The sequence below is a fragment of the Lipophrys pholis genome (genome assembly GCF_963383615.2).
Source record: "Lipophrys pholis genome assembly, chromosome: 5".
Lineage (NCBI taxonomy): Eukaryota > Metazoa > Chordata > Actinopteri > Blenniiformes > Blenniidae > Lipophrys > Lipophrys pholis.
Genome location: NC_137628.1, coordinates 32,044,196 through 32,067,554, shown reverse-complemented (window position 1 = coordinate 32,067,554; position 23,359 = coordinate 32,044,196). Strand labels below are relative to the sequence as shown.

Genomic DNA, 23,359 nt, shown 5'->3' with positions numbered 1-23,359 from the left:
CAGAACAAGAGCACCAGGCCTGCTGAAGAATCTGCTTCCTGCTGAGATACAGAGGATTATTCCTCAGAGGAGACAAACTTGGTAAACGTGTTTTAAGATTGGATTCAAAGAAAATGTCAGCTTGTTCAAGACAGACTTCATTTAAAAGAACGTTATCATTTTCAGTCCAGATACAGCAGTTCAACAGTGGAATCCCCAGTGAGCCTTTGTTCATCAATCCAACAGAGAGGATCAGAAATACCACACAGCTATTAACCACCGGCATCACATTTCTGTTCACTGACAAATCAAACACAAGATCCATCATCATCGGTCACCATCAGGGAAAATAATGAGGACGACCTTGAACGACCTCGACAAGTCAAAGTGCTTTTAGATTAGAACATAAAATGATGTTGAACACAAAGTGTGTGTGACAGAGCAGAGCTGATTCCCTGATTCCACGGCCTCGTTCAATCACACACAGTGGACGTCCATTGACAGTGATTTCAGTGATTTCAGTGATTTCAGTGATCTGATTTCACAATGATGTGACAGTGCATCGTGTGAGAGAAGAGCGAGTATGGTTAGAGAATTACATCCATCAGTGAGGAAGGAACAGGCGGTCCTGTGTGTGTGTGTGTGTGTGTGTGTGTGTGTGTGTGTGTGTGTGTGTGTGTGTGTGTGTGTGTGTGTGTGTGTGTGTGTGTGTGTGTGTGTGTGTGTGTGTGTGTGTGTGTGTGTGTGTGTGTGTGCAGCTGGTTGGATGGACCTTCTTGATCTGAGAGGTGAGAAGATAGAAGATAGAAGATAGAAGACAGAAGACAAACTTCGCCTCACAAAGCAAACTTACCGGCCACAGTCAGAGACATTTTACAGTGTCTGTGTACAGAACCACACACACACACTCAGAAGGTCAGTGGGGAGGCGTGTGTTGGATCACGGCCGGTCCATGGACGTGTTAAAAAAAGATGAAGACTGGTCCGGGCGGTCAGAGAACAAACACCCTCGTCATTCTCTCAGCACAGGAGAAGCTGGCTGATCTGCAGCGCCCACAATAAGCTCCACTCAAAGCCTGCCCACAGACCAACACACCAATCACACACCACCGCGGGCTGTGTGTGCGTGAGTGACAGAGTGTGTGTGTGTGTGTGTGTGTGTGTAGGGGGTCCAGCCCACTCGGGACCCTGACATGCACCTTGTTCCCTACACACCGCTTTGTCTCCGATATCCCAGAACACCAGATAACATCTGAAAACCCACAGCATGACGACACTGGAGGAAAAGTCCCAGTGGGACATTTTAAATAATCTTATGTTGGTTTCCCTCCATCATGAACAAGCAGTTCTTCTCTTCAGCCACTGGTGGGCAGCATTGTAATCAACCCGCAGTCATTCCTCCCAAAGAGGAAGCCGGTGCAGGAAGATGATTAGTATAATGGAATTAATGACATCACAATATCTGATACAAGAATCAACATCTTCAGTTAAAACTGATTTTGGTAGATAAATTAATCAATAATAGACTCACACATGTTCACATAAACAAATCATGTTGATTTATTCAGTTTTTTACTCTAATGTGGACAGTAGTGACTAGTTATTTCTTTTATTTCTAACAGTAGTAAGACCCTTCGTGTCAGCTGGTGGCTACTTGTTTAGCACAAACTTGGTGCTGTGAAAGTTCTTTGTTCACATTTTGAAAACAATCCTGCTCGTCTGCTTGGTTTCGAAATTGAAACTTTCCTGTTTCATAATCACAACATTAGCAGCTAATGTTAGCGTAGCTACTTATGCGGTATCGTCGCTGAAAAGAGCGGGAACTGTCTTTAGACAAACGGAACCAAACAACATGGCTGCCGAGATGCTAACGCTCTCACGTTGTCCAGCGCTGCCGTCTCGCTGCACTCGGCTCTCGCCACAGTTTTCTCAAACACGCCCCCTCTAGACCCTCTAGGCCGGGGGGGTCCAAACTACAGCTCACGGACCAACTGCAGCCCGCCATTCATTTTTAATTGGCTCACAGCAAACTTCCAATAATATCCTGGTTATATGGCCCAAACATGAAACTTGGCGGCACCGTTTCAGGCAGCAAGCCGTCCTGCCGTTAAAAGTGTAAATTTTAATGTTATTATAGCAAAGTTTGACCAGTTCAGCCACTCAAGATGAAACTGGACTGCATGTGGTCCGTGAAGTAAAATTGTATTTAGTATTTATTTTGTATACAACTTTGTATACAGTATATACATGTGCATATATGTATATATAATTGTATACATCTTTATATTGGTGCAATTATGTGCTTTTGAATAAGTATGTTTCTTCAGTAACATATTTCGTATTTGATTCATTCAATATGAACTGGTCCCACCATTTATCACCTCACAATGTAGTATTCAGTAATACAGAATGTAATAGAATGCATCATTTAAAATCTATTTTTATCTCCACAGGGGAGGCCAAACACCCCCCCCCCCCCCCCCCCCCCCGCTCCATTTATTCTATATTTTAGATATCTAGCTGATTTTATTTCATGACTGTATTGTAATAACAACACAATAAGTATCACCTCCAGTGAGTGGCCTGGCTGGTAATGTATTTTTTATATATCTTTGGACACCTTCTAGACCCTCTGGCTTTTCTCTTTATCTTTTCTGGGTCTGCAGATGGATCCAACACAATCTGGTCCAGACTCACACTTTGACCTTTACACTGTTTACAGTCTGGACAAATGTCTGCAGCAGCTAAAAAAAGAAAGGTTGCACATTCTTTTAATAAAACACTGACTGCTAAGTATGTATTAGTTGAAATTGGAGGTGAAGCTGTGTGCTTCGGTTGTGGAGAGCAGATCGTCGTGTCAGAGGGTACAACCTGAATCATTACCATCACATTACTTCAGAGGAGTTCAAACACTTGGCTGGTGATTTTTAAAGAAGTGTCAAACATCCAGGAAGACCAGCTTCCTTCAAAACGCACATCTGGACTGAAGCGCCAGAGACTGGAAGGTGGGACAGTTGACGGCTGTGCACGTCCAACTGGGAAACATATTGTGAAGCGGATGCAGAACAAAGAGAGTGAAGTCAGCACAGAAACGGACCTGGTTTGGTTGTGTTGTATTAAACATCAGATATTAAACATCAGATATTAAACATCAGATATTAAACATCAAGATATTAAACATCAGATATTAACCATCAGACTGTGTGGTAGGAGTGAACGCTCTAACTGAACCATGTTGTTGGTGTTCTCACTAGAGCAGTTAACGCCGTCGGGGCAGGAGGAGCACTAAACCAGAGAGTTGAGCTCACCGAGGAGCGTGAGACTGAACATGGGGACATCAGCCGCCACACCACTGGAAGGTGTCTCAGGCGGGACAAAGCGACTGAACGGGTTTGGGATCTGAGAGCAGAAATTCAAGAGACTAAAGAGCAAACTGCCGTGTGGAGGTCCTTCTCTTCATGAAGCCTCCGGGCTGATCAGATGCTGGTTTGAGTCACTGCTGGATGTTCACTGTTCTCTCAAGGAGAACTTTCCACTCACGAGGAGACAAGCTCAGAAGATCCTGCTTCTCTTTGGACGAACCTCCATACGGACAAACTGTCTCAGTGATGAAGGTTAACAGATCCTCTCTCACTGATCACGTCCTCCTTTGGGACTCAGCAGAGACCAGCTGTCTCTCACTAAACTACAGAAAAGAGCTGCTAAACAGCAAATGACCTGAGCTGGACTGAAAGCATTTAAACTCAGGCTTTGACTGAACTGCTAAACTGTGTGAGGAAAACAAAGTGCTGCTTGTTTTCATTCATCTGAAGTCTGGACACATTTATTTATCTGTTAGTTCAAAAGGGACATGGATGAATAAATCTGTCATTATTTCATTCTATTGATCCTCGAGGACGGATTATATTAGAAGTTAGTGAAAGAGTGCAGAGTTAATCTCCGAGAAGAATATCTGAACATGGAGAGATTTTATTTTATAGTAATAAATTCTATTTCCAGACCGAGGAGGCACGCTTTTATTGAAAATAATTATTATCAATAATATTCTACAATGAAGAATATTTATTTCAAACTCATTCACAATGTGTTGGTGCTGTGCAGTCACATACTAATATCACCGTCCGACACACACACACACACACACACACACACACACACACACACACACACACACACACACACACACACACACACAAAACCAGCTGTTACCCACTTGAGCACCGTGTGAGTCGGGAGGGGGGAGGACCAGCGGGGTCCGGACCGGGACCAGCAGAGGGTCTGTGTCCGTGCAGACCGGTTCAGGACCTGGATCAGTCTGCAGCCTGCTCCGGTCTCACAGCCTAACCTGCTCCTCGCCGCTGAGCCCCGCCCCCTGACGCGGCGCTCGCTTGGCCACGCCCCCGAGCTGATTGGAGGGATTAACCCGTCAATCACAAGGGGCTGCCACCAAGCCCCGCCCACCTGAGCAGAGCTCACCTGTGGGGGTGTCTCCCACACCTGGTCAGTAGTCAGATTACTCTCTAGTTACTGAAATGAAAAAGGAACTATACTGGGAAAGTAACTGGTATTCAGACTTTAATCAGCAGCAGTAGTAAGAGAGAACGGTGCTGCAAACCGGAAATGTTATTGTTTATTTTGTATTAATAGACATATTGGTTTCATTTGTAAATATGGTATGTTTCTTTATTAACTAAGTTAGAACGTGTTACTGAATATATTCGTTTGATTGATCTGTGTCACGGCAGTGGAAAGCTGTGTGTCGTTTGTAACGCAATAAAACTCGCGTGTTGCTCGCTGCTGTCGAGAGAAAATCCCCCAAAATGTCGAGCTCCGGGGCAAATTAAGTTCACAAACGAAGAAAACGGAGTCGTGCCTTTTAGAGATGGTTGCAACAGCGCTCCCTGCAGGACAGCAGAGGATCTGCACTTCCACCACATCCAGTGACACCAGGAGAAAACTACAAACTCAAAAACACACCAAAGAACTTCTCATTTCATCCAGGAAGTTTCATTAATATTTTCTATACCACCTTCACTGTAAATATATGAAGTTACATCAGTTAGAGGGAGGAAGATGCTCTGTAATATGAAGGTTAGGAGAAGAAGATGCTCTGTTATCCGAATGTTATCTGTCAGCAGAAGGTTTTCATGTTCTCTTTTCCTCTGGCTTTTTTCCACATACCTCATAAATTTTCTGTCAAAACTTTCTCTATAATGCTCTATAATGCTCTATAATCTGGAGTTACATCGGTTAGTGAGAAGTCAGATTTTGTTGTTTAATTTAGTTTCAATTCATACATTTTATCGAGGATTTTATTTTGCAGGATGTGCAGTCGTTCTCTTCCATGTTGCAGTGTGGAGGACTGAGATTATCCGGGATTAACGAAGCGTTTCTGCTCAGTAAACACAGAGTTTGATGTGAGAGTTAAACATCAGCTTGGGCTAACAGAAATGATGCTCAGTTCTCATCTGAAGGAAGAAGATGTGCAGCATCAGTCCACAAAAAGAAAAAGCAGATCTCCTCCCAGCCTGAAGGAGCTCGGTGAGCTCAGACCCAAGAGGACAAACTGTCCCTCAGTAAATCGGTTCGGTCGTTTGTAGAAAAGCAGGTCTGCGCTAGACGTTATGATCACAACAATAATCCTAATGCATGGCGCGTGATCAGCCAACCAGCTGGTCATTTGTTTTGGAACAGCGTCCCCTTGTGGTTAAAAGTATTAACTACAAGGTGCTGGAGTTTAGAAAAAGAAGCGTCTCTCCTTCCTCTCATTTTAAGATCCAGGAATTCTGGACAAGTCTTCATTGAAACACTCTGACGCTCCAAAAGCACAGATCACGTTTAACTAATGACATGCTTTCACTCTGTCCAGAGGGGTCCAGAGGTGTCCAGAGGGGTCCAGAGGTGTTCAGCTGTGTCCAGAGGTGTTCAGAGGTGTCCAGAGGTGTTCAGAGGTGTCCAGAGGTGTCCAGAGGTGTCCAGAGGGGTCCAGACATGTCCAGAGGGGTCCAGAGGTGTCCAGAGGGGTCTAGAGGGGTCCAGAGGTGTTCAGAGGGGTCCAGAGGTGTCCAGAGGGGTCCAGAGGTGTTCAGCTGTGTCCAGAGGTGTTCAGAGGTGTCCAGAGGTGTTCAGAGGTGTCCAGAGGTGTCCAGAGGGGTCCAGACATGTCCAGAGGGGTCCAGAGGTGTTCAGAGGGGTCTAGAGGGGTCCAGAGGTGTTCAGAGGGGTCCAGAGGTGTCCATCAAGGTTGCCCAATCGCCCCACTTTTTTTTTAACTGCTACTGAACCTCTGGTTCTACTGATACAATTGGGTCACTACATTTCACTCAAGTTGGACTGGTTCACAAATCAAGACTTTTGATATTTGTTTTGCAGGATTACAATCCTTTTCTCCCGTCTCCAGCAGTGTGCTGTCATTCCTGGATATAAATTAAACCTTCTTTAAGTTCAATTGAGCCTTTTAATAGCTGTGATAACGCAAAGAAAACCTACTCTCCTGCAATGGTACCTCAAAGGATTTAAATATTTGAGCATAGAAACAAATTTGTCCGGTGATACAAGTCATCAAGATAATTAGATTACAGGAGAATAAACTTAAGCTCCGGGGGGGGGGGGGGGGGGGATCATTGATTCTGTCTTTAATTGTTACAGTGAATCCTAAATATGAGTATTCTTCAGAAATATTTGTACTAATTCCAGTGTATCCCTATTAAAATGACTGAAAATATTCATTAAACGTAGTAAAACCATATCTCCCTTTCTATGGGAGGGGAAGCTGCCTGGAGTTAAACTCGCAACTCTTCCGGCTGCAGACCAGAGAAGCACTGAACCTTCCTAACTGGACAAAGCCCAGTTTGTTCTGTACGGCTGCACTCGGCCAGACGCAGGGTAACGTGGACTCCTAGATCAGTCGACCTGTCCCTCTGAACCATCACAAGTTTAACTTTAAAATTAAATACTTTCAGATGAGACTCTGGATCCAAAACACCCGGAGATATTCTCCACAAATACCAACAAAGTCACCATTTGAAAAAAAAACCATCCCGCTAATCCCAACTCCTGTACGACTCGAGGCCCGATGTCCTCTGAGGAATTCTGAATACCAGCAGCCCAGTTTGGGATTAAATTAGTAAAGAAATAAGTCGGAAAAGGAGTGGAAATTTAATTCCAACATGAACAACTGGTGGAGAAGTCCTGGAAATGTCACAAAACTTATTGTTCTCAACTGAAGCACACAATTCAATATCAACTCTCAAAGGTGTAGAAGTTGTGATGGAGTTACTCCAACATGCTTTGGGGTCGTTCCTGCCCGAAGGACTCGAAGATTATTTCTTATTTTAAACTTTACTTAAAATATTCCGGTAAAATAAAGTACTGGATATGAACTGCTGGAGATACTTTATACTGCTTTTTTTTTTTTTACCGATGGAACAAAGTCTAGTGGAAATGTGAGATTTCATCAGGAAGTCATGAGGCAGACCAGAGAAGATCCTGCACAGCGCAAGAAGAAAACCAGCACCGCCCCCAGAAAACATGGCCGCCGGTCCTGAGCTGCTTCCTCCTCCCACAACCAGACGCTGACGAACCTCCTCCGTCAGGATTCCGCCCGAAAGCGACACACTGACATTTTGCTCCTTCAAAATGTTCTTTCCGTTTTGTGAACTAAAGACGTCGGATTCTGTTTGAAGATCAGGACGTTTATTCATGTTTTAATCCCTTCAGTGGTTCGTTGGTCTTTGTCTCCTTTATTCTCCGTGAGAATGAAGAGATAATAGATGTTTTTTCACTTCAGGACGACGGTGAGATTTGATCTCCGGTCACTTCTACATGTTGTTTAACTGGATGAAGCTGAAATACGGAGTCAATTCAGTGCCAAAAACACAAGCGCATAAAAACTGTAGCTGTGCAGTGAGACCACTTCCTGCGTGCTCGGTTACTCCTGTTACTACTCTGCATGCAGTGATGGTGAGTTTTGGCACTTTGGGGGGGGGGGGGGGGGGGGGGGGCATCGCAGACGGCCTCATAATCCCTGCGTGTGGAGAGATCCCAGGTATCACAGCGGGCGTGCAGAAAGGCACCGTGCGTGTGAAGAGAGTGGTCTCACTGTGCACGATTACAGTTTTTATGCATTAATGTTTTTGGCACTAAACTGTAATAATCTAATAATCTTTGTTTTGGAGCTTTTCAAACGTCTCCACTGCTACCAAGTACTCCTCCAGGAAAGCTAAAGGAAGTGCAGCAGAGGAGAACTGCAGTTCACCTGAACACAAAGTGAAACTAATCCAGACTCAGACTGTCCTGCAACGGTGGGATTGAGATTAAGACAGATTAAAGAGAAAGAGAAGAGCAGCAGACGTTTGGGTCTGTCAGGTTCTTTGTTTTATTGGTGTGAAACCAGAACAGCTACTGAATGTTACCATCTACCAACACACACCTTCTCCTGGTGTCTTTGAGTGGACACACACACACACACACACACACACACACACACACACACACACACACACACACACACACACACACACACACACACACACACACACACACACACACACACACACACACACACACACACACACAGAGGTTGGAGCGGTGAGGTTGGTCCTCACAGTCGGGAGGAGCAGACGGGTTTCAGGGGGTCTACGTGCTGCTGCTGCTGTCCAGCAGGGGGAGACAGTCACTGGGACAGGAAGTCCATGGCGGTGTCACGCTCCTCCACCAGCTCCGCCGCTGTGGCGTCCATCTTGGCACGGGAAAAACCGTTGATGGGAAGTCCATCCACCATTTTCCAGGTCTTGTTCTGTCGTTGACGACAGAAGAAAGACATCAAACTCTGCGGTGTTACGGAGATTTCAGCGCGAGTGTCGACACGTGACAGTGAGCAGCTCTGATGACAGGACAGGAAACTGGCATAGAGAGCAAACACTACAACGTGTGTGTGTGTGTGAATCACCTTGATTTGGACGGGGAAGGAGTAGATGAGGTCCTCCGGGATGCCGTAGGAGTTTCCAGCAGCGAACACACCCATGGAGATGAACTCCCCCTGCAGGCGAAGAGGGGTACAACAGTGAGCTTCGCTACACCTCCTCCACTCACGCTTCAGGAAACCAGAGGCAGGGTTAAGGTTCCAGACGGACACGGACCTCCTTGGTGCCGAACCAGATGTCCCTCATGTGGTCGCAGATGGCCTTTGCGGCAGACATGGCGCTGGACAGCTTCCTGGCCTTGATGACGGCGGCGCCGCGCTGCTGCACCGTCTGTAGGAGGAGACACGACGCGTTGAGACGTCTGGCTGGACTTTCAAACTGACGACTGTCTTCACTGTCAGAAAGTTACCAGAGTAACTAGTAATCAAGTATTTGGATCAAATCCTGCTCGGGGAGAGAAAAACTGCTGATTAACCTGGTTAACGTTCTGAATTCAGGAAATACAAATCCAGATTAAATCAGATAATCCTTCTTTCACCTGGAAATATCTAAAACACACTAAGGAGAGTAAAGCTCAAAGAGTTTGGTTCTTATCATAATTTCTGAACTCTAAACTCCTACGTTTGTCTCACGCTCTGAACCCTGCAGCTTGACTGACGCGGCTAATTTAAGGATTTTTCCGGGTTAACGGGCTTCATGCCACCAGATTCTACTTCCACATGTAGAGACATGCTGTTTTGAGCCTCTGCTTCTCCAAAACTTTCCCTAAAAGTGATATTTCTGCTCTTTGTGAACTCGTCTCGTGGTCCAGCAACTGAACTTGCAGTGAGTGATGCGTTCAGGTGCATCACGTAAAGCAGAGCTGCTGCACTCCATGGCTGACAGATCTTCCTCCTCAGAATCACAATCAGCAAATAACCAATAGAATACATCATCAACAGAGATAAAACCCTGCGACTCTGTATTTCCATCTTCCTCTGGTCCTCTGAGGGCAGATGAGGCACACAGAGCGCTGTGAGCAGGACTTTCCAGCACCATCAAAGACAGATTTGTGGGATTTGATGAAAATATGAGCAACCCCCGTATCCCGGCAGTGAAACTCCTGCCGTTACAACATGGACACCTGCGGCTTATAGTCAGGTGACGCCCATATATGTACGTTTTTTTTGTCTTTTAAATTTTTGCAGGTGCGGCTTATATTCAGGAAAATGTGGTCATTATTTGTTTTCCCTTTTGTAAAAGTTTAAAAAAAAAGAAGCATTTTTATTGTTTCTTGAGATTTTCAAAGTAGTTTCTATGTCTCTGGTGGTATAAGAGACGGCTTCAGGCATATACAAGTATGTTGAGTAACGTCTAAGAAGCCTGAATTTATATTAGTACAGTATGTGTCTTTAGCTGAATGTTGTGTCCATGTCAGGGACCTTAATTGTGTGGACTTGTCCATCACAGGCCATGCAGTGGATAAACGATCAGTCATCAGACAGAACGAGCTGAACCTTTAGTTCATCCACACTGTTTTGTTTACTTCCTGATCTGTTCAGTCTAGTGACTGCGTGGCTTCGATTGATTGGTGACTGGTGCCTGGAGGCGGAGCCTAAAGGGCTTCTTCATTTGTTTATTATTTTAATGTGTTCCCGTGACAAGTAAAGCTGACGAGAGGCTTCAAGCTCAAAATAATGGAGTGAAAGTATGTTGCTTTAAACCAAAGGTTACCCAGTAAACGTGTCGCGCCGCCACGACTCCGGAGTTCGCACGTCAGTTTGATACCAATCAGTGTGAAGCAGAGTGTGAAGCAGAGTGTGAAGCAGAGTGTGGAGCAGAGTGTGAAGCAGAGTGTGAAGCAGAGTGTGGAGCAGAGTGTGGAGCAGAGTGTGGAGCAGAGTGTGAAGCAGAGTGTGAAGCAGAGTGTGAAGCAGAGTGTGGAGCAGAGTGTGGAGCAGAGTGTGGAGCAGAGTGTGAAGCAGAGTGTGAAGCAGAGTGTGGAGCAGAGTGTGGCGGCGGCGGCGGGACTCACGGAGATGAAGTCTCCCTGCAGCCAGGCGTCGTTCTTCACCGCCTCGTAGGCGCCGGTCTCGCTGCCGTGCAGGTTGACCATGGCGTGGTGCACGTCGGGGTACTGGGTGGACGAGTGGTTCCCCCAGATGATGACGTTCTTCACACTGTCCGAGGACACGCCGCAGCGCAGGGCCACCTGCAGGACGCAACAGCAGACCATCAAGACTGGGTCACCAGATCCACGTGGAGATCCAGGGGGGTCTGTCTGATCCGGACTGAGAGTGTACCTGGGAGCAGGCTCGGTTGTGGTCCAGGCGGGTCAGGCAGGAGAAGTTCTCCTTGGGGATGGAGGGAGCGGACTTGGAGGCGATCAAACAGTTGGTGTTCGCCGGATTCCCGACGACCAAAACCTGCCAGGAGGAAACATGTTAGACCAAATCAACAACAACAGACACCGACGTCAAAACAAGGTAACGCAGAGGAAACATGTAGGAACGGAAAGAAACACTTTGCTTCAAAGACATGATGCACAAAAACACCTTCAATACAAAATAAGGACGACTGCAGAGCAGAAGGTTCCTCCTCCACTTCAACTGTTTGTTTGTTTCCTCCAGAGATCCTCTGGTGTGAGAACAGTTCGGATGAAGGAGCCAAACAAGCTTCAGGACTGTCAGCACTCTGTGTGTGTGTGTGTGTGTGTGTGTGTGTGTGTGTGTGTGTGTGTGTGTGTGTGTGTGTGTGTGAACGTGTGTGTGTGTGTGATTGTATGTGTGAGTGTGTGTATGTGTGTGAGCGTGTGTATGTGTGAGTGTGTGTGTGAGCGTGTGTATGTGTGTGTGTATGTGTGAGTGTGTGTGTATGTGTGAGTGTGTGTGAATGTGTGAGTGTGTGAATATGTGTGTGTGTGAAATGTGTGTGTGTGTGATTGTATGTGTGAGTGTGTGTATGTGTGTGAGCGTGTGTATGTGTGAGTGTGTGTGTGAGCGTGTGTATGTGTGAGTGTATGTGTGAGTGAATGTGTGAGCGTGTGTGTGTGTGTGAATGTGTGAATATGTGTGTGTGTGAATATGTGTGTGTGTGTGTGTGTGTGTGTGTGTGTGAATGTGTGTGTGTGTGTGTGTGTGTGTGTGTGTGTGTGTGTGTGTGTGTGTGTGTGTGCACTCTGAGGGCTGACAGGGACCACTCGCTGCTGGTCCAGTGGTTGCAGCTGGATCCAGAGAGAAGGGGGCCCACCTTGACAGTCTTCTTGGCGTACTTGTCCAGGGCGGCTCCCTGGGTCTTGAAGATGGCCACGTTGGCCTTCAGCAGGTCCTTCCTCTCCATGCCCTCCTTCCGGGGCATCGAGCCCACCAGAATGGCGGCGTCGATGTCCTTGAAGCCCACCTCCACCTTGTCAGTGGGGATGACCTCTGTGGGGGGGAGGGAGACGTTAGTGTGTCCTGTGGTGGTCTTCTTCAACACCTTCCATCTTTAAACCTCCAACATCTGTGCTCCCCTCAACCTGCAGCTTCACTTTATCTGCACAGAGACGTCAGGGTCCAAACATTAACAGCAGTGCAGAAACAAGCTATTTTATATTTGCTGGAATTTGTTCTTTAAACTCTTCAATGTTTAAATGACCGAAAGGCAGAAAAAAGCTCATTGATTGGAATTCAAACCAACAGTTTGCATCAGTCAGACATTAAATCTAGAGACGTCCTGATCACACTTTATGGTCCCCGACACCGATCTGATCTTTCAGAATTGAGTATCGGCCGATACCGATACTTTCCCGATCCGATACTCACATTGCTATTGCAAATATACTCAATAGTGTATTTCTGGAGCAACTAAGACGTCTGAAGCTAAAAGCACTATTGGCAGAAGCTTTGTTTAGCTAGAAATTATTGTAAAACTCACTTATTGAATCAAAATCCTTCTCAGAATGACTTAAGAACTTATTTAAACTTTATTCAGTCATAACAACAAAAACCCAGTTACACTCTGCAGTCTTGTTTCTCTTATTTATCTTAACTTAAACAACTTCACCTGGATTTTGTGGCAAATAAAAAAAACTAAAAAATGAAACCCAGTGAATCAGTTTGACTAACATATAAACTATAAAAAACTACAACATAAACAGTATTCAGTAAAACCAATCAGAAGAACCCAATTCCACTTCAAAGTGTCTTTGGCTGGTTGGGTTGAAAATAAGTCCTTAAAAAAGTGCAAATACAATAATAAAAATAAGAAATAAATGTTAAACATAAAAGCTCTTAGTAACTAAGTAACTTCTTTGTGTATTAAATTTCAGTTTCCCTTAAAGCAGTATGAGAGGTTTGACCTGAATGTCAAAACATTTACATGTGAATTATAAACACTTAATTCCACTTCAAACTGGTAAAACCTGTTTGACAAAAGTACTCTGAACATAGTACTCTCAAAAACTTATTCTGAATATCCCAGTCTCCCTTCAAACTAGAGGAACCTTCTGGGTTCTTTTTATTCTCCATATCGCCCCCCTGTGGGGACTGAGCCTTTTTCTTTTTTTTTAAGTCGAGATTTGTTGCTTCGCTGCAGCTTTTTCTTTACTTGTTGCAGCAGCTGACGTGATTTTAAGATCGGCGGGGTGACCGGCTGGATTCCCGATCACTCACAAATCACCAATATCGGTCCCGATCCGATCTCTACCGATCCGATCGGGACATCCCGAATTAAATCTGTCTGAGCTGTGGATTCAAACTCATTTGTCTGGAATTGATCATCTTGTACTTTTACTTCGGAATGTGAGCAAGAAGCACAACTCACGGACCAACAACAAGAAGCCGGGATCAAAAAGGGATTTCACGTCATCGTTGGATTCCAAAACACGACTGGAGCTACAGACTGCAGCCACATCGCAATGAAAACACGATCACTAAATTAATTCATTATATAGACAGAAAAGGGTTTCACTCAATCTACGCTCCACTAATTGGTGATGCACATTTGTCATTAAATGTTGTTTCCCGGCGGCCTGAAGGAACAAACGACTCGTTGCACCGGGAGGAATAAAACCTCCATGTTTATAAAGAGGCGTGTTGTTGCTCTATCTGGTCAACTGGTCCGGAGAAGCAGGAGCTCGGTGACAAAGATCAGGGGGGATTTATCAACACTGGTGACTTACTGACGTGTGTACCACCAACGTACACATGGAAATGATGTACTTACACACATTCTAGATTTCATTCATAGACAGAACTTACAACCTTTTCTACACACCGATGATAAATGAGGCTTCAGAACTTTGGATTCCGACTGATTCGTTCGAGGGAGAACATCCAGGATTCATTCCAGAAGAATATTTGACCAAAATAATGCTGATGTTCATCATCAACGTGTATCAGACTGCATGTCAAACAGGTAATCTGACCTCGTGTGGTTTGTTTACATTAAATATTTACAGGCTTTAAAGATAAATGATGAAGTATTTTGTTTGCCCATTAAAAGGACAGGAAGGTTCGTGGGATCAAAATAGTTGTTCCCATTTATTTCAACTGACGAGTCCAACACACAGCAGCTCACTCCACTCTCTCACAGGTTCCAGTCCCACCACTGACCCTCGACCCCCCCGCAGCCCCTCCCTGCCAGGTCCAATTTGTGTGAGCTGTTAATATTTGAACTCACGAGGAGCTCGTCAGTCTGTTGTGATTGATCCTGACGATAACATTAACTTTCTGTTATCGTCCTGGACTTCAGCCACTGCTCCTTGTTGTGCCACCGCTGCTCTGATTGGCTAAGATCTGCCTGAAACACAGCCAATCAGAGACCTCACGTCAGACCCTCCCCCCTCCCCCCCAATCCCACACCCCCTTGCCCCTTCTTCCTGTGTGTGGACTGAATGAAGGACCAGGCGAGATGTGAAACCACAAAGACAAAATCATGTCGAGGACATTTTGTTCTATTTTTATCATAACGGGTTGACAAGCGGCACATTAAACACTCAGAACAGTGTGACAGACGTCTCAGTGGGCGGAGCTTATCAAACCACATCTATAACTATATATAACCATAAAAAAAATGCCTTCAGTCTGAAACTAATCATTGATAAAACCTTTAAAATCGAGATATTTTGAGAAGGATGATTTGAGGTGAATTTGTTAAGATTGTCATTTGTGTTCTACTAGAAAATACAGACACACTAAACAGCTGAGTCCTGAGATTTAAGAGGTGATGTCCTCCTGAATAGATAATCCTAAAAAAAAAAAAGGAAAAGAAAGAAAAAGAAGAGTCTGTCATGGTGAGGAGGAGTTGGAGCGTAATGGGCTCACCCTTCAGCAGGGGGAGGGCGCAGTCCTGCAGCTCCATGACCACCCCATCCAGCACCGGCAGCATGGGGGGGATGTCGAGCAGGATCAGGACGATGGGCTGGGGGAGGACAAGAGGACACAACGTGAGGAGGTCTGAAGAGACTCATCTTCTCACCGGAGACCTGAACCGGCACAGAAAACCTGCAGAATGTTTCTAACAGCAACACGTCCCAAGCAGGTTCTTCAACATTAACGATCGTCCAGTTACACACAACAGATGGAGTTTCTGTCCTCGACACGGGCAGAGCTCAGTTTTAAACCAAGCAGAGGCAGAACGTTTTGACTCCTTCAGTCTGGTTTCTTCTCCAGGTTTGTTCTGATGAACTCCAGCATCAATAACACAATAATTAACCAGGAATTGCTCTTTAGGATTCTTTCGGAAATCTTGTCTGGTATTGTGGTTTTGCTGTTACAATGACCTTTTTGTTTTATTCCACTTCCTGTCACATGATGGTGAGGAGTCCAGGGAGGCCCTAAAGTAGCTGCATTATTCACGGTGACTTCACTGCATGGAGGGGGGGGGGGCTGCAGTTTATATAACCACACACTCTCACCTGATCCTTCCCGAACACATCCCCCTTGGCGATGCTGTACAGCAGAGAGTAGGCGATCTGGCCAGCGGCGCCGGTCACCACAACGCGGATCGGTTCAGCCTGGAGAACAGAAACAAGGGGGCGGTTACTGACGACACCACGCAGATCAAACAGCTGGTCCAACCAGCTGACAGGCTGTGGGACCACAGCTATATTTAATAGGTGGGGTCGTCGGAGCGATGCTCCTCCTCTGAAGGACGCTGCCCAAACTGTCAGGACCATGTTGTGACGTGGAAGGAATGACCTTCCGTACTCTGCAGAGGGTAAGCCAGGACGTTCTCACGAGAGAGAAGAGAAATAATTCATTAAATCCAGAGGGAAATGCTTCACAGCGCTGCTCGACCCCGGACACAATATAATAAAGAGAAGAGGAAGGAAGGATCTTCTGTGAAGGTTGGAAGTGAATTGATTCAAAGAATGTCAAACATCCACATTCATCAAGCAGGGCGACTCTAGTCCGTAATCTGTCCACAGAACACCATATATAAAACACAAACTTAAACGTGTCAGTCGCAGGAGCTGCAGATTCTCATGTTTTATTCAGAGGATCCGTGACGCAGCTGCAAAAATCGAGTGTTTCTCTGGAGAAGAAGCATCGAACTTCAGTGAGAGGAAAACATCAGGCAGATTATTAACAGAGATCCTCAGGAGAATAAAGGAAATGGAAGTGTTGTGATGAAAGAGAGCAACAATGTTCTTTAACCATTCAGGGTGACGGTTACAGTACAGCCACAGTAAATATAGAAATATCAACGTTTCTGCAGCTGCTTCATGAAGTGATGGAGGATTAAAAGATAAAGGCCCTACTCCCTCCATCACACTCCTCCAGGAAGAGGAAGGCTGAAGCAACAATCCGATTCGTTTCAATAAACGCGGATGTATTTTAGCATCACTTTAGCAAGAAGGACGCCGCGATTTTCTCAATGTCAACCGCAGGAGCATCTCTATCCACAGACACCAACACGTCGAGGCTCAGAGCGGAGACGAGACGCGGGGAAGCGAACGTCTTACCATCGTTTGTGCTTAGAGAGGGAGCTGCTCGGAGATGGAGCTGTACGGATGTGGCGGAGCTGTTCAGACGGAGATGTTCTTCAGACTGTTCCTCCTGACCGACTCGGATAGGCGGAGGTCACCTCTACGCTCCAGTGAGGCGCGCAAGCCCGCCCCGCTCTCTCCGCTCACGGGACTTGAAGTTTTTTCACAATGCTGACGCAGCAGTTTGAAATGCGCAGGAAGGTCTGAAAGAACTCAATGTCCCACAATGCACCGCAGCGGTAACAACCCGCCAACGGCCACCAAATATGGTGGACGATTTTCTGAAAAGAGCCTTCTTTCATACCGGACTGAAGCGACTGGCTGACGTCACCTGGCGGCGGGAGGCGGAAATGCAGGACCTCGAAGCGGTATAATTTTAGGCCAAAATACTTTGGTAGAAGATTATGTTTTTTTTTTTTTTGTTTGTTTTTAACTCCCTCACTAATAACATGTTATTACACCAGGAGTCGACACTAATAACACGTAAATACACGAGGTGCCCCCCCCAACAACGATACATTAATACACGAGGAGCCCACACTAATAACACATTAAGACACCAGGAGCCCCCACTAACAAAATGTTAATACACCTGGAGCCCCCACTAACAAAATGTTAATACACCTGGAGCCCCCACGAACAACACAAAAATTCACCAGGGCCCAGTTGTTCAAAACTGGGTTATTTTAACCACTGGTTAAGGCCTAACAGCCTGTTAAATCCTTAACCCGCCGTTAACTAACCAACCGTTAAATATGCGTTGTTTAAAAGATGATTAGTCATCCCGTTAGTTAACGTCGCCGTCAATGTTAACAGTGAGGTTAACAACAGTGGTTTGTGTCCTTGACGCCACCCCGCCCAAGGCTCCGCCCACTTTCAAGTCTCGGCGCTTCCGCGTTTTCTCTTAAACGTTGTGGTAGACAGCAGCGCAGTGTTTTTAATCCATAACAGCAAATATGACGGAATGGAAGCGGCATTGGTGAAAAAATATGATACCACGGAACGCAATAGTAACTTGTCTCGAGTTATTAATTTGAGGTTACTAATTATTAGCTAATTTCCACGCGTTATATATATATTATTATTCATATTTTTTTTTTTCTATGGCCACTCCGGGGCTCCATAGAGACGTAACCCTTCATTACAATATTGACTTATATCAAAGTTTAGTCCATGGTACACCTTATTCCTTTGTTGAACTGGTATCATGAACGCAGCGCTGCCAGGAGAGTTAACCACACTGTTAAAAAGTTAGTGGCGGTCTGGAGGTAAGCGAGTGTTATCTTGACTTTAACCTCGAGATAACACCCGGTTAAAGTTAACCGGGAGCACCAGGAGGATACACCGGGATACACCAGGAGCACCCACTCACAACGTGTTAATACACCAGGAGCACCCACTCACAACGTGTTAATACACCAGGAGTCTCCACTAACAACGTGTTAATACACCAGGAGTCTCCACTCACAAAGTGTTAATACACCAGGAGTCTCCACTAACAACGTGTTAATACACCAGGAGTCTCCACTCACAACGTGTTAATACACCAGGAGTCTCCACTCACAACGTGTTAATACACCAGGAGTCTCCACTAACAACGTGTTAATACACCAGGAGTAACCACTCACAAAGTGTTAATACACCAGGAGTCTCCACTAACAACGTGTTAATACACCAGGAGTAACCACTCACAAAGTGTTAATACACCAGGAGTCTCCACTCACAACGTGTTAATACACCAGGAGTCTCCACTAACAACGTGTTAATACACCAGGAGTCTCCACTCACAACGTGTTAATACACCAGGAGTCTCCACTAACAACGTGTTAATACACCAGGAGTAACCACTCACAACGTGTTAATACACCAGGAGTCTCCACTAACAACGTGTTAATACACCAGGAGTCTCCACTCACAACGTGTTAATACACCAGGAGTCTCCACTCACAACGTGTTAATACACCAGGAGTCTCCACTAACAACGTGTTAATACACCAGGAGTCTCCACTCACAACGTGTTAATACACCAGGAGTCTCCACTAACAACGTGTTAATACACCAGGAGTAACCACTCACAACGTGTTAATACACCAGGATTCTCCACTAACAACGTGTTAATACACCAGGAGTCTCCACTCACAACGTGTTAATACACCAGGAGTAACCACTCACAAAGTGTTAATACAACAGGATTCTCCACTAACAACGTGTTAATACACCAGGAGTCTCCACTAACAACGTGTTAATACACCAGGAGTCTCCACTAACAACGTGTTAATACACCAGGAGTCTCCACTCACAACGTGTTAATACACCAGGAGTCTCCACTAACAACGTGTTAATACACCAGGAGCACCCACTAACAACGTGTTAATACACCAGGAGTAACCACTCACAACGTGTTAATACACCAGGAGTCTCCACTCACAACGTGTTAATACACCAGGAGTCTCCACTAACAACGTGTTAATACACCAGGAGTCTCCACTAACAACGTGTTAATACACCAGGAGTCTCCACTAACAACGTGTTAATACACCAGGAGCACCCACTAACAACATGTTAATACACCAGGAGACCCACAAAGAATAGTACTGCATCAACTATTGAAACTTTCTTTACTTGAAATATCTGAGCTGAGTTAGTACTGACAATCACATCATGAGACATGGTTCTGGGAGATGAGGGGTTGAGTTTGGACACGTTGACGCAGAACGAGGCTGAATTCAACTGAACAAACTGGACCTGAGGGGCACAACAAGCTTGTTTAGATGAACTGACCGAACAAAGAAAGCTGACGTCAGCTATTTTCTGAGAGCCCGTGGCCCTGTGAAGAGTTGCAGTGGATTTCTGTGAGCGACCATTTTCAGATCGGGGTCATCGTCAGTCCTCCTCTGCACTGAGCACTCGGTCACCTGCAACCTGCAAGTGGCAAATCTACACCGCTGACCTGCTGATGCTTACAGAACAGAGCGGTTAGAGCAGTATAGATGTCCAGGTTCAGAGAAGTGGAACAGGACAGGTACCTTTCTGTCGCTGTGAAGGAGCTGCTCATACCAAAGTAACAACAGAGACAGCAGAGCCTGTCAGCTCAACCCCCCATAAGTTATACATGAACACTGGAGAGGCTCTGGTGTGATGCAGACGTCTCAAGTTTGTGTCTCTTCAGACGTCCATGAGAGAGACGCAGTGGAATCCACTCACTTCTTTGATCAGACATAACATTCTGACCACTACATGAATGATTACTAGCAGGACAGTCTAAACTTTGGTCAAATAATACATGAAAATGAAATATCTTTGAGGACACAACAGGGAAATAAAACCGCTGATAGAAAACGATCAAAAACAGTTAAATACCCGATAAAACAGAATTTTCATATACGTTGTTGGCCAGAATGAGACAAACAAGAAAACAGGGGAGTCTTTTAAGTGAAACGTTTGAACACTTCAGGCTTAATGAGCCTTCTCCTCCTGATCACCGGCGCCCAACAATCCTCAGCACAGTTGGTTAAACACAAAACTTTCTAATTAGACAAGATTTCAATACATTCAATGAAGCTCACAGGTCAGGCCCCCCTGGTGCCGGTTTAGACTCCTGAAGACCGTTACTGTGAGGCTACTAACAAGGGCTCCACACACACACACACACACACACACACACACACACACACACACACACACACACACACACACACACACACACACACACACACACACTGTCCCCGTGTACCACAGTCGGAGAAATGCTGCTTGTCCGCAGTGATGCGTTCAAGGACGCCGGCTGTGCTCGAGTCCAGTGCTCGGGACTCACCTGTGTGGACACCGCCCGGACCACCAGATACATGGACGTCAGCAGCGTCAGCATCTCCGCTCCGGCTCCGTTCAGACTCACGGCCTCTCCGGAAGAACAAGGGGGGGCAGAGTGAGGGACAGACAGACAGAGAGACAGGAGCTGCTGGGGCCGAGCTGCACTGCGACTCTGACGGCTGCGTGTCTCTGCTGATCGGGACAAGCTCCCACCTCCACCCCTGCTGAAACACACACACACACACACACACACACACACACACACACACACACACACACACACACACACACACACACACACACACACACACACACACACACACACACACACACACACGCTGCAGTCTAGTCCCTTAATGAGATTTTGAGGACACAAATAGCCGCTAAAGCTTTTCATGTCTCAGGGAGAAATAAATGATGTTCCAGGCTCTGGACAAAACCTGCGGCAGGAGGTGAAGAGCTGCAGGACTGATCCTTCTCCAAATAGGTTTTGGGGTCACATTAGGACAATTTTGGACTTGGGCTTCAACCATTTGACCCGTGTACTAAAAAGGGCCCTCAGGAGTTCACAATCCGTACCCTGCAATCATGTAAAAACATCTCAGAATATACAGTTCGTTCTGTCAAGGTATGACGGCTCATCACGTGTCCACTTGGTCTCGCACTGTTTCACAAAGAGGAAGTCATAAAATAACTGTTATACAGAACTGACCAGCAGGTGGTGACAGATAGCTATAAACTCAATGCTGGTGAAAGAGCAATCTCCCAAACACAAACATGAGGAGGAGTTTGTGCAGACGTGCTGGTGTGTGTAGGAGCTGTGTGCTTTGAGAAGTGACAGGCCTTCTGAAGACATTAATATTCTTTAAGTGAATTGATCTATTCTCAAGCTTACTCACACTTTGGACCTTGTCCTATCCTGTGGCCTCTGTCCAGTCGTAGACCGTTTGGGCTGTACTCTCCTCATCGAACCCTGGTGAGTTGTCTGCTGTTGGGATTCATGGACTGAAGGTTCAATGTTACCCGTGGTTTGCTCTCTCCTCTGATACGAGACAATGTCCTCTGCTCTCTCTACTTAACATGGTGAGATATTCTGGACTCTAAACAAGCTGATCATGGCAGTACACCACCAGGGCCCTGGTGTTTCTCGGTTTACTGAGGGACTATTAAGCAGACACATAGAAGGCTGTGAGTGGCAGGACTTTCCATTGTTATATTGAACAGTTGCCATCATGAGGCTAAACCCAACTTCAATGTGTGGCATGCTTCAAACAGTTCCTGTGTGGTTCTTTGTCATCATTTTATTGATATCTGGCGTCTGTCAGACCTTTAGGTCAAGCGGTGACCAGACAGGCTTTCAGTGTCAGTTCTATTCAGTTCTATTGTATTCTATTTGTCCCCATTACATTTCTATACTTTTCTATTTTTAAATGATTGCATTTCTTGTATTTGTAGTTTTTATGACGTGCAGCTGTATTTGTAGTTACTTTATTCCTCTTATTGAGTGTTTTGGATGCATGCTGCATTTGACTGTGTTTCTGCATGGATGCAAAGGTGTTGAGACCTGTGATGGTGGCTGCAGCACTGCAGGACGCTGATCTCTGAGACCTCTGAGACCTCTGAGATCTCTGAGACCTCTGAGATCTCTGAGACCTCTGAGGCCTGTGAGACCTCTGAGATCTCTGAGACCTCTGAGATCTCTGAGGCCTGTGAGACCTGTGAGATCTCTGAGACCTCTGAGATCTCTGAGGCCTGTGAGACCTCTGAGGCCTGTGAGACCTGTGAGATCTCTGAGACCTCTGAGATCTCTGAGGCCTGTGAGACCTCTGAGACCTCTGAGATCTCTGAGGCCTGTGAGACCTCTGAGATCTCTGAGACCTCTGAGATCTCTGAGGCCTGTGAGACCTGTGAGATCTCTGAGACCTCTGAGATCTCTGAGGCCTGTGAGACCTCTGAGGCCTGTGAGACCTGTGAGATCTCTGAGACCTCTGAGATCTCTGAGGCCTGTGAGACCTCTGAGACCTCTGAGACCTCTGAGATCTCTGAGGCCTGTGAGACCTCTGAGGCCTGTGAGACTCCCTCCTCAGTGCTTCAGGTTCAAATCACGTTTGTGATTGAGGTGGGACATCAAGCTTACATGCATTTCTACACATGCAGACTGAAGAAATCTGGTTCTTTGATACACTCACTGTAAGTCCAGGAATGTTTCAAAGGTTCAATACATGCTGTGATGTGAGCTGCACGATGATGCTGACGCACCCCGTGTCACATTTTAAAATAGTTCAAGTATTTGCTGAAACCTGAGCCACTGAAGTCACGTCTGAAATAAGCTTGAGTTTTGTCGATCCATAACACAGCGTCACCATTCATAGTGTTTCAAAAAGTATTGATGGATCATTTGTTGGATGTATTCAGATTGTGTTGGCTGATAAACCGTAGCAGCTGAAAACAAAGTATTCACTGTGTTAATGTTATGTGTTTGTTTGTTTTTTTAACAGTAGTGTGTTTCCACCTGAACGGGACCACTACCATGTTCACATGTGGTCTGACTCATCGATGTGTTTATTCAGCCATTATTGACCAGGATGGATATGAGTAGAAAGCCGTGAACATGCTGGCAGGTTGCTGGATGAAACCCGCTGCTACTGGAACCTTTCTGTGAAGTCAGCAGGCACGAGTGAGCTGTGAACAGCTGT

The 23,359-nt window shown here is 45.8% G+C and overlaps 2 protein-coding genes across 5 annotated transcripts in view; both read right to left on the bottom strand.

The window, feature by feature from the left end:
- LOC308110009 (UTP--glucose-1-phosphate uridylyltransferase-like) overlaps positions 1-4,345 on the bottom strand; it is a 15,607-nt gene extending 11,262 nt beyond the window's left edge. Inside the window, exons 1-2 of one of the 3 annotated variants that reach the window (XM_080463995.1) lie at positions 4,192-4,345; positions 1,770-1,869 (exon numbers count right to left, since the gene is read on the bottom strand). Coding sequence is in view for 1 of the 3 variants with exons in the window: in XM_080463994.1 (XP_080320120.1) it covers positions 3,287-3,316 (30 nt within the window). In the remaining 2 variants the exon portion in view is untranslated. Of the gene's footprint in view, positions 1-751; positions 1,103-1,769; positions 1,870-3,286; positions 3,378-4,187 lie in introns of those variants that run through there. The other 2 variants (XM_080463994.1, XM_080463996.1) reach the window with 2 other exon arrangements.
- A 3,314-nt stretch (positions 4,346-7,659) lies between these two features.
- Positions 7,660-20,721, bottom strand: LOC308110011 (malate dehydrogenase, cytoplasmic-like; the record flags this gene model as incomplete). Of its 2 annotated transcripts, none has more annotated exons than XM_080463999.1 (9): positions 7,660-8,775; positions 8,929-9,018; positions 9,119-9,232; positions 10,917-11,093; positions 11,185-11,307; positions 12,131-12,306; positions 15,187-15,283; positions 15,780-15,878; positions 16,830-17,124. In XM_080463999.1, 9 exons carry the CDS (start codon positions 16,830-16,832, stop codon positions 8,653-8,655), a joined length of 1,002 nt encoding a protein of 333 aa, XP_080320125.1. In that variant the 3' UTR covers positions 7,660-8,652. The 2 variants fall into 2 exon arrangements, with proteins under 2 accessions (XP_080320125.1, XP_080320126.1); XM_080464000.1 differs by lacking the exon at positions 16,830-17,124 and adding an exon at positions 20,668-20,721 and having other exon boundaries at positions 8,318-8,775.
- Between the last annotated feature and the right edge of the window lie 2,638 nt (positions 20,722-23,359).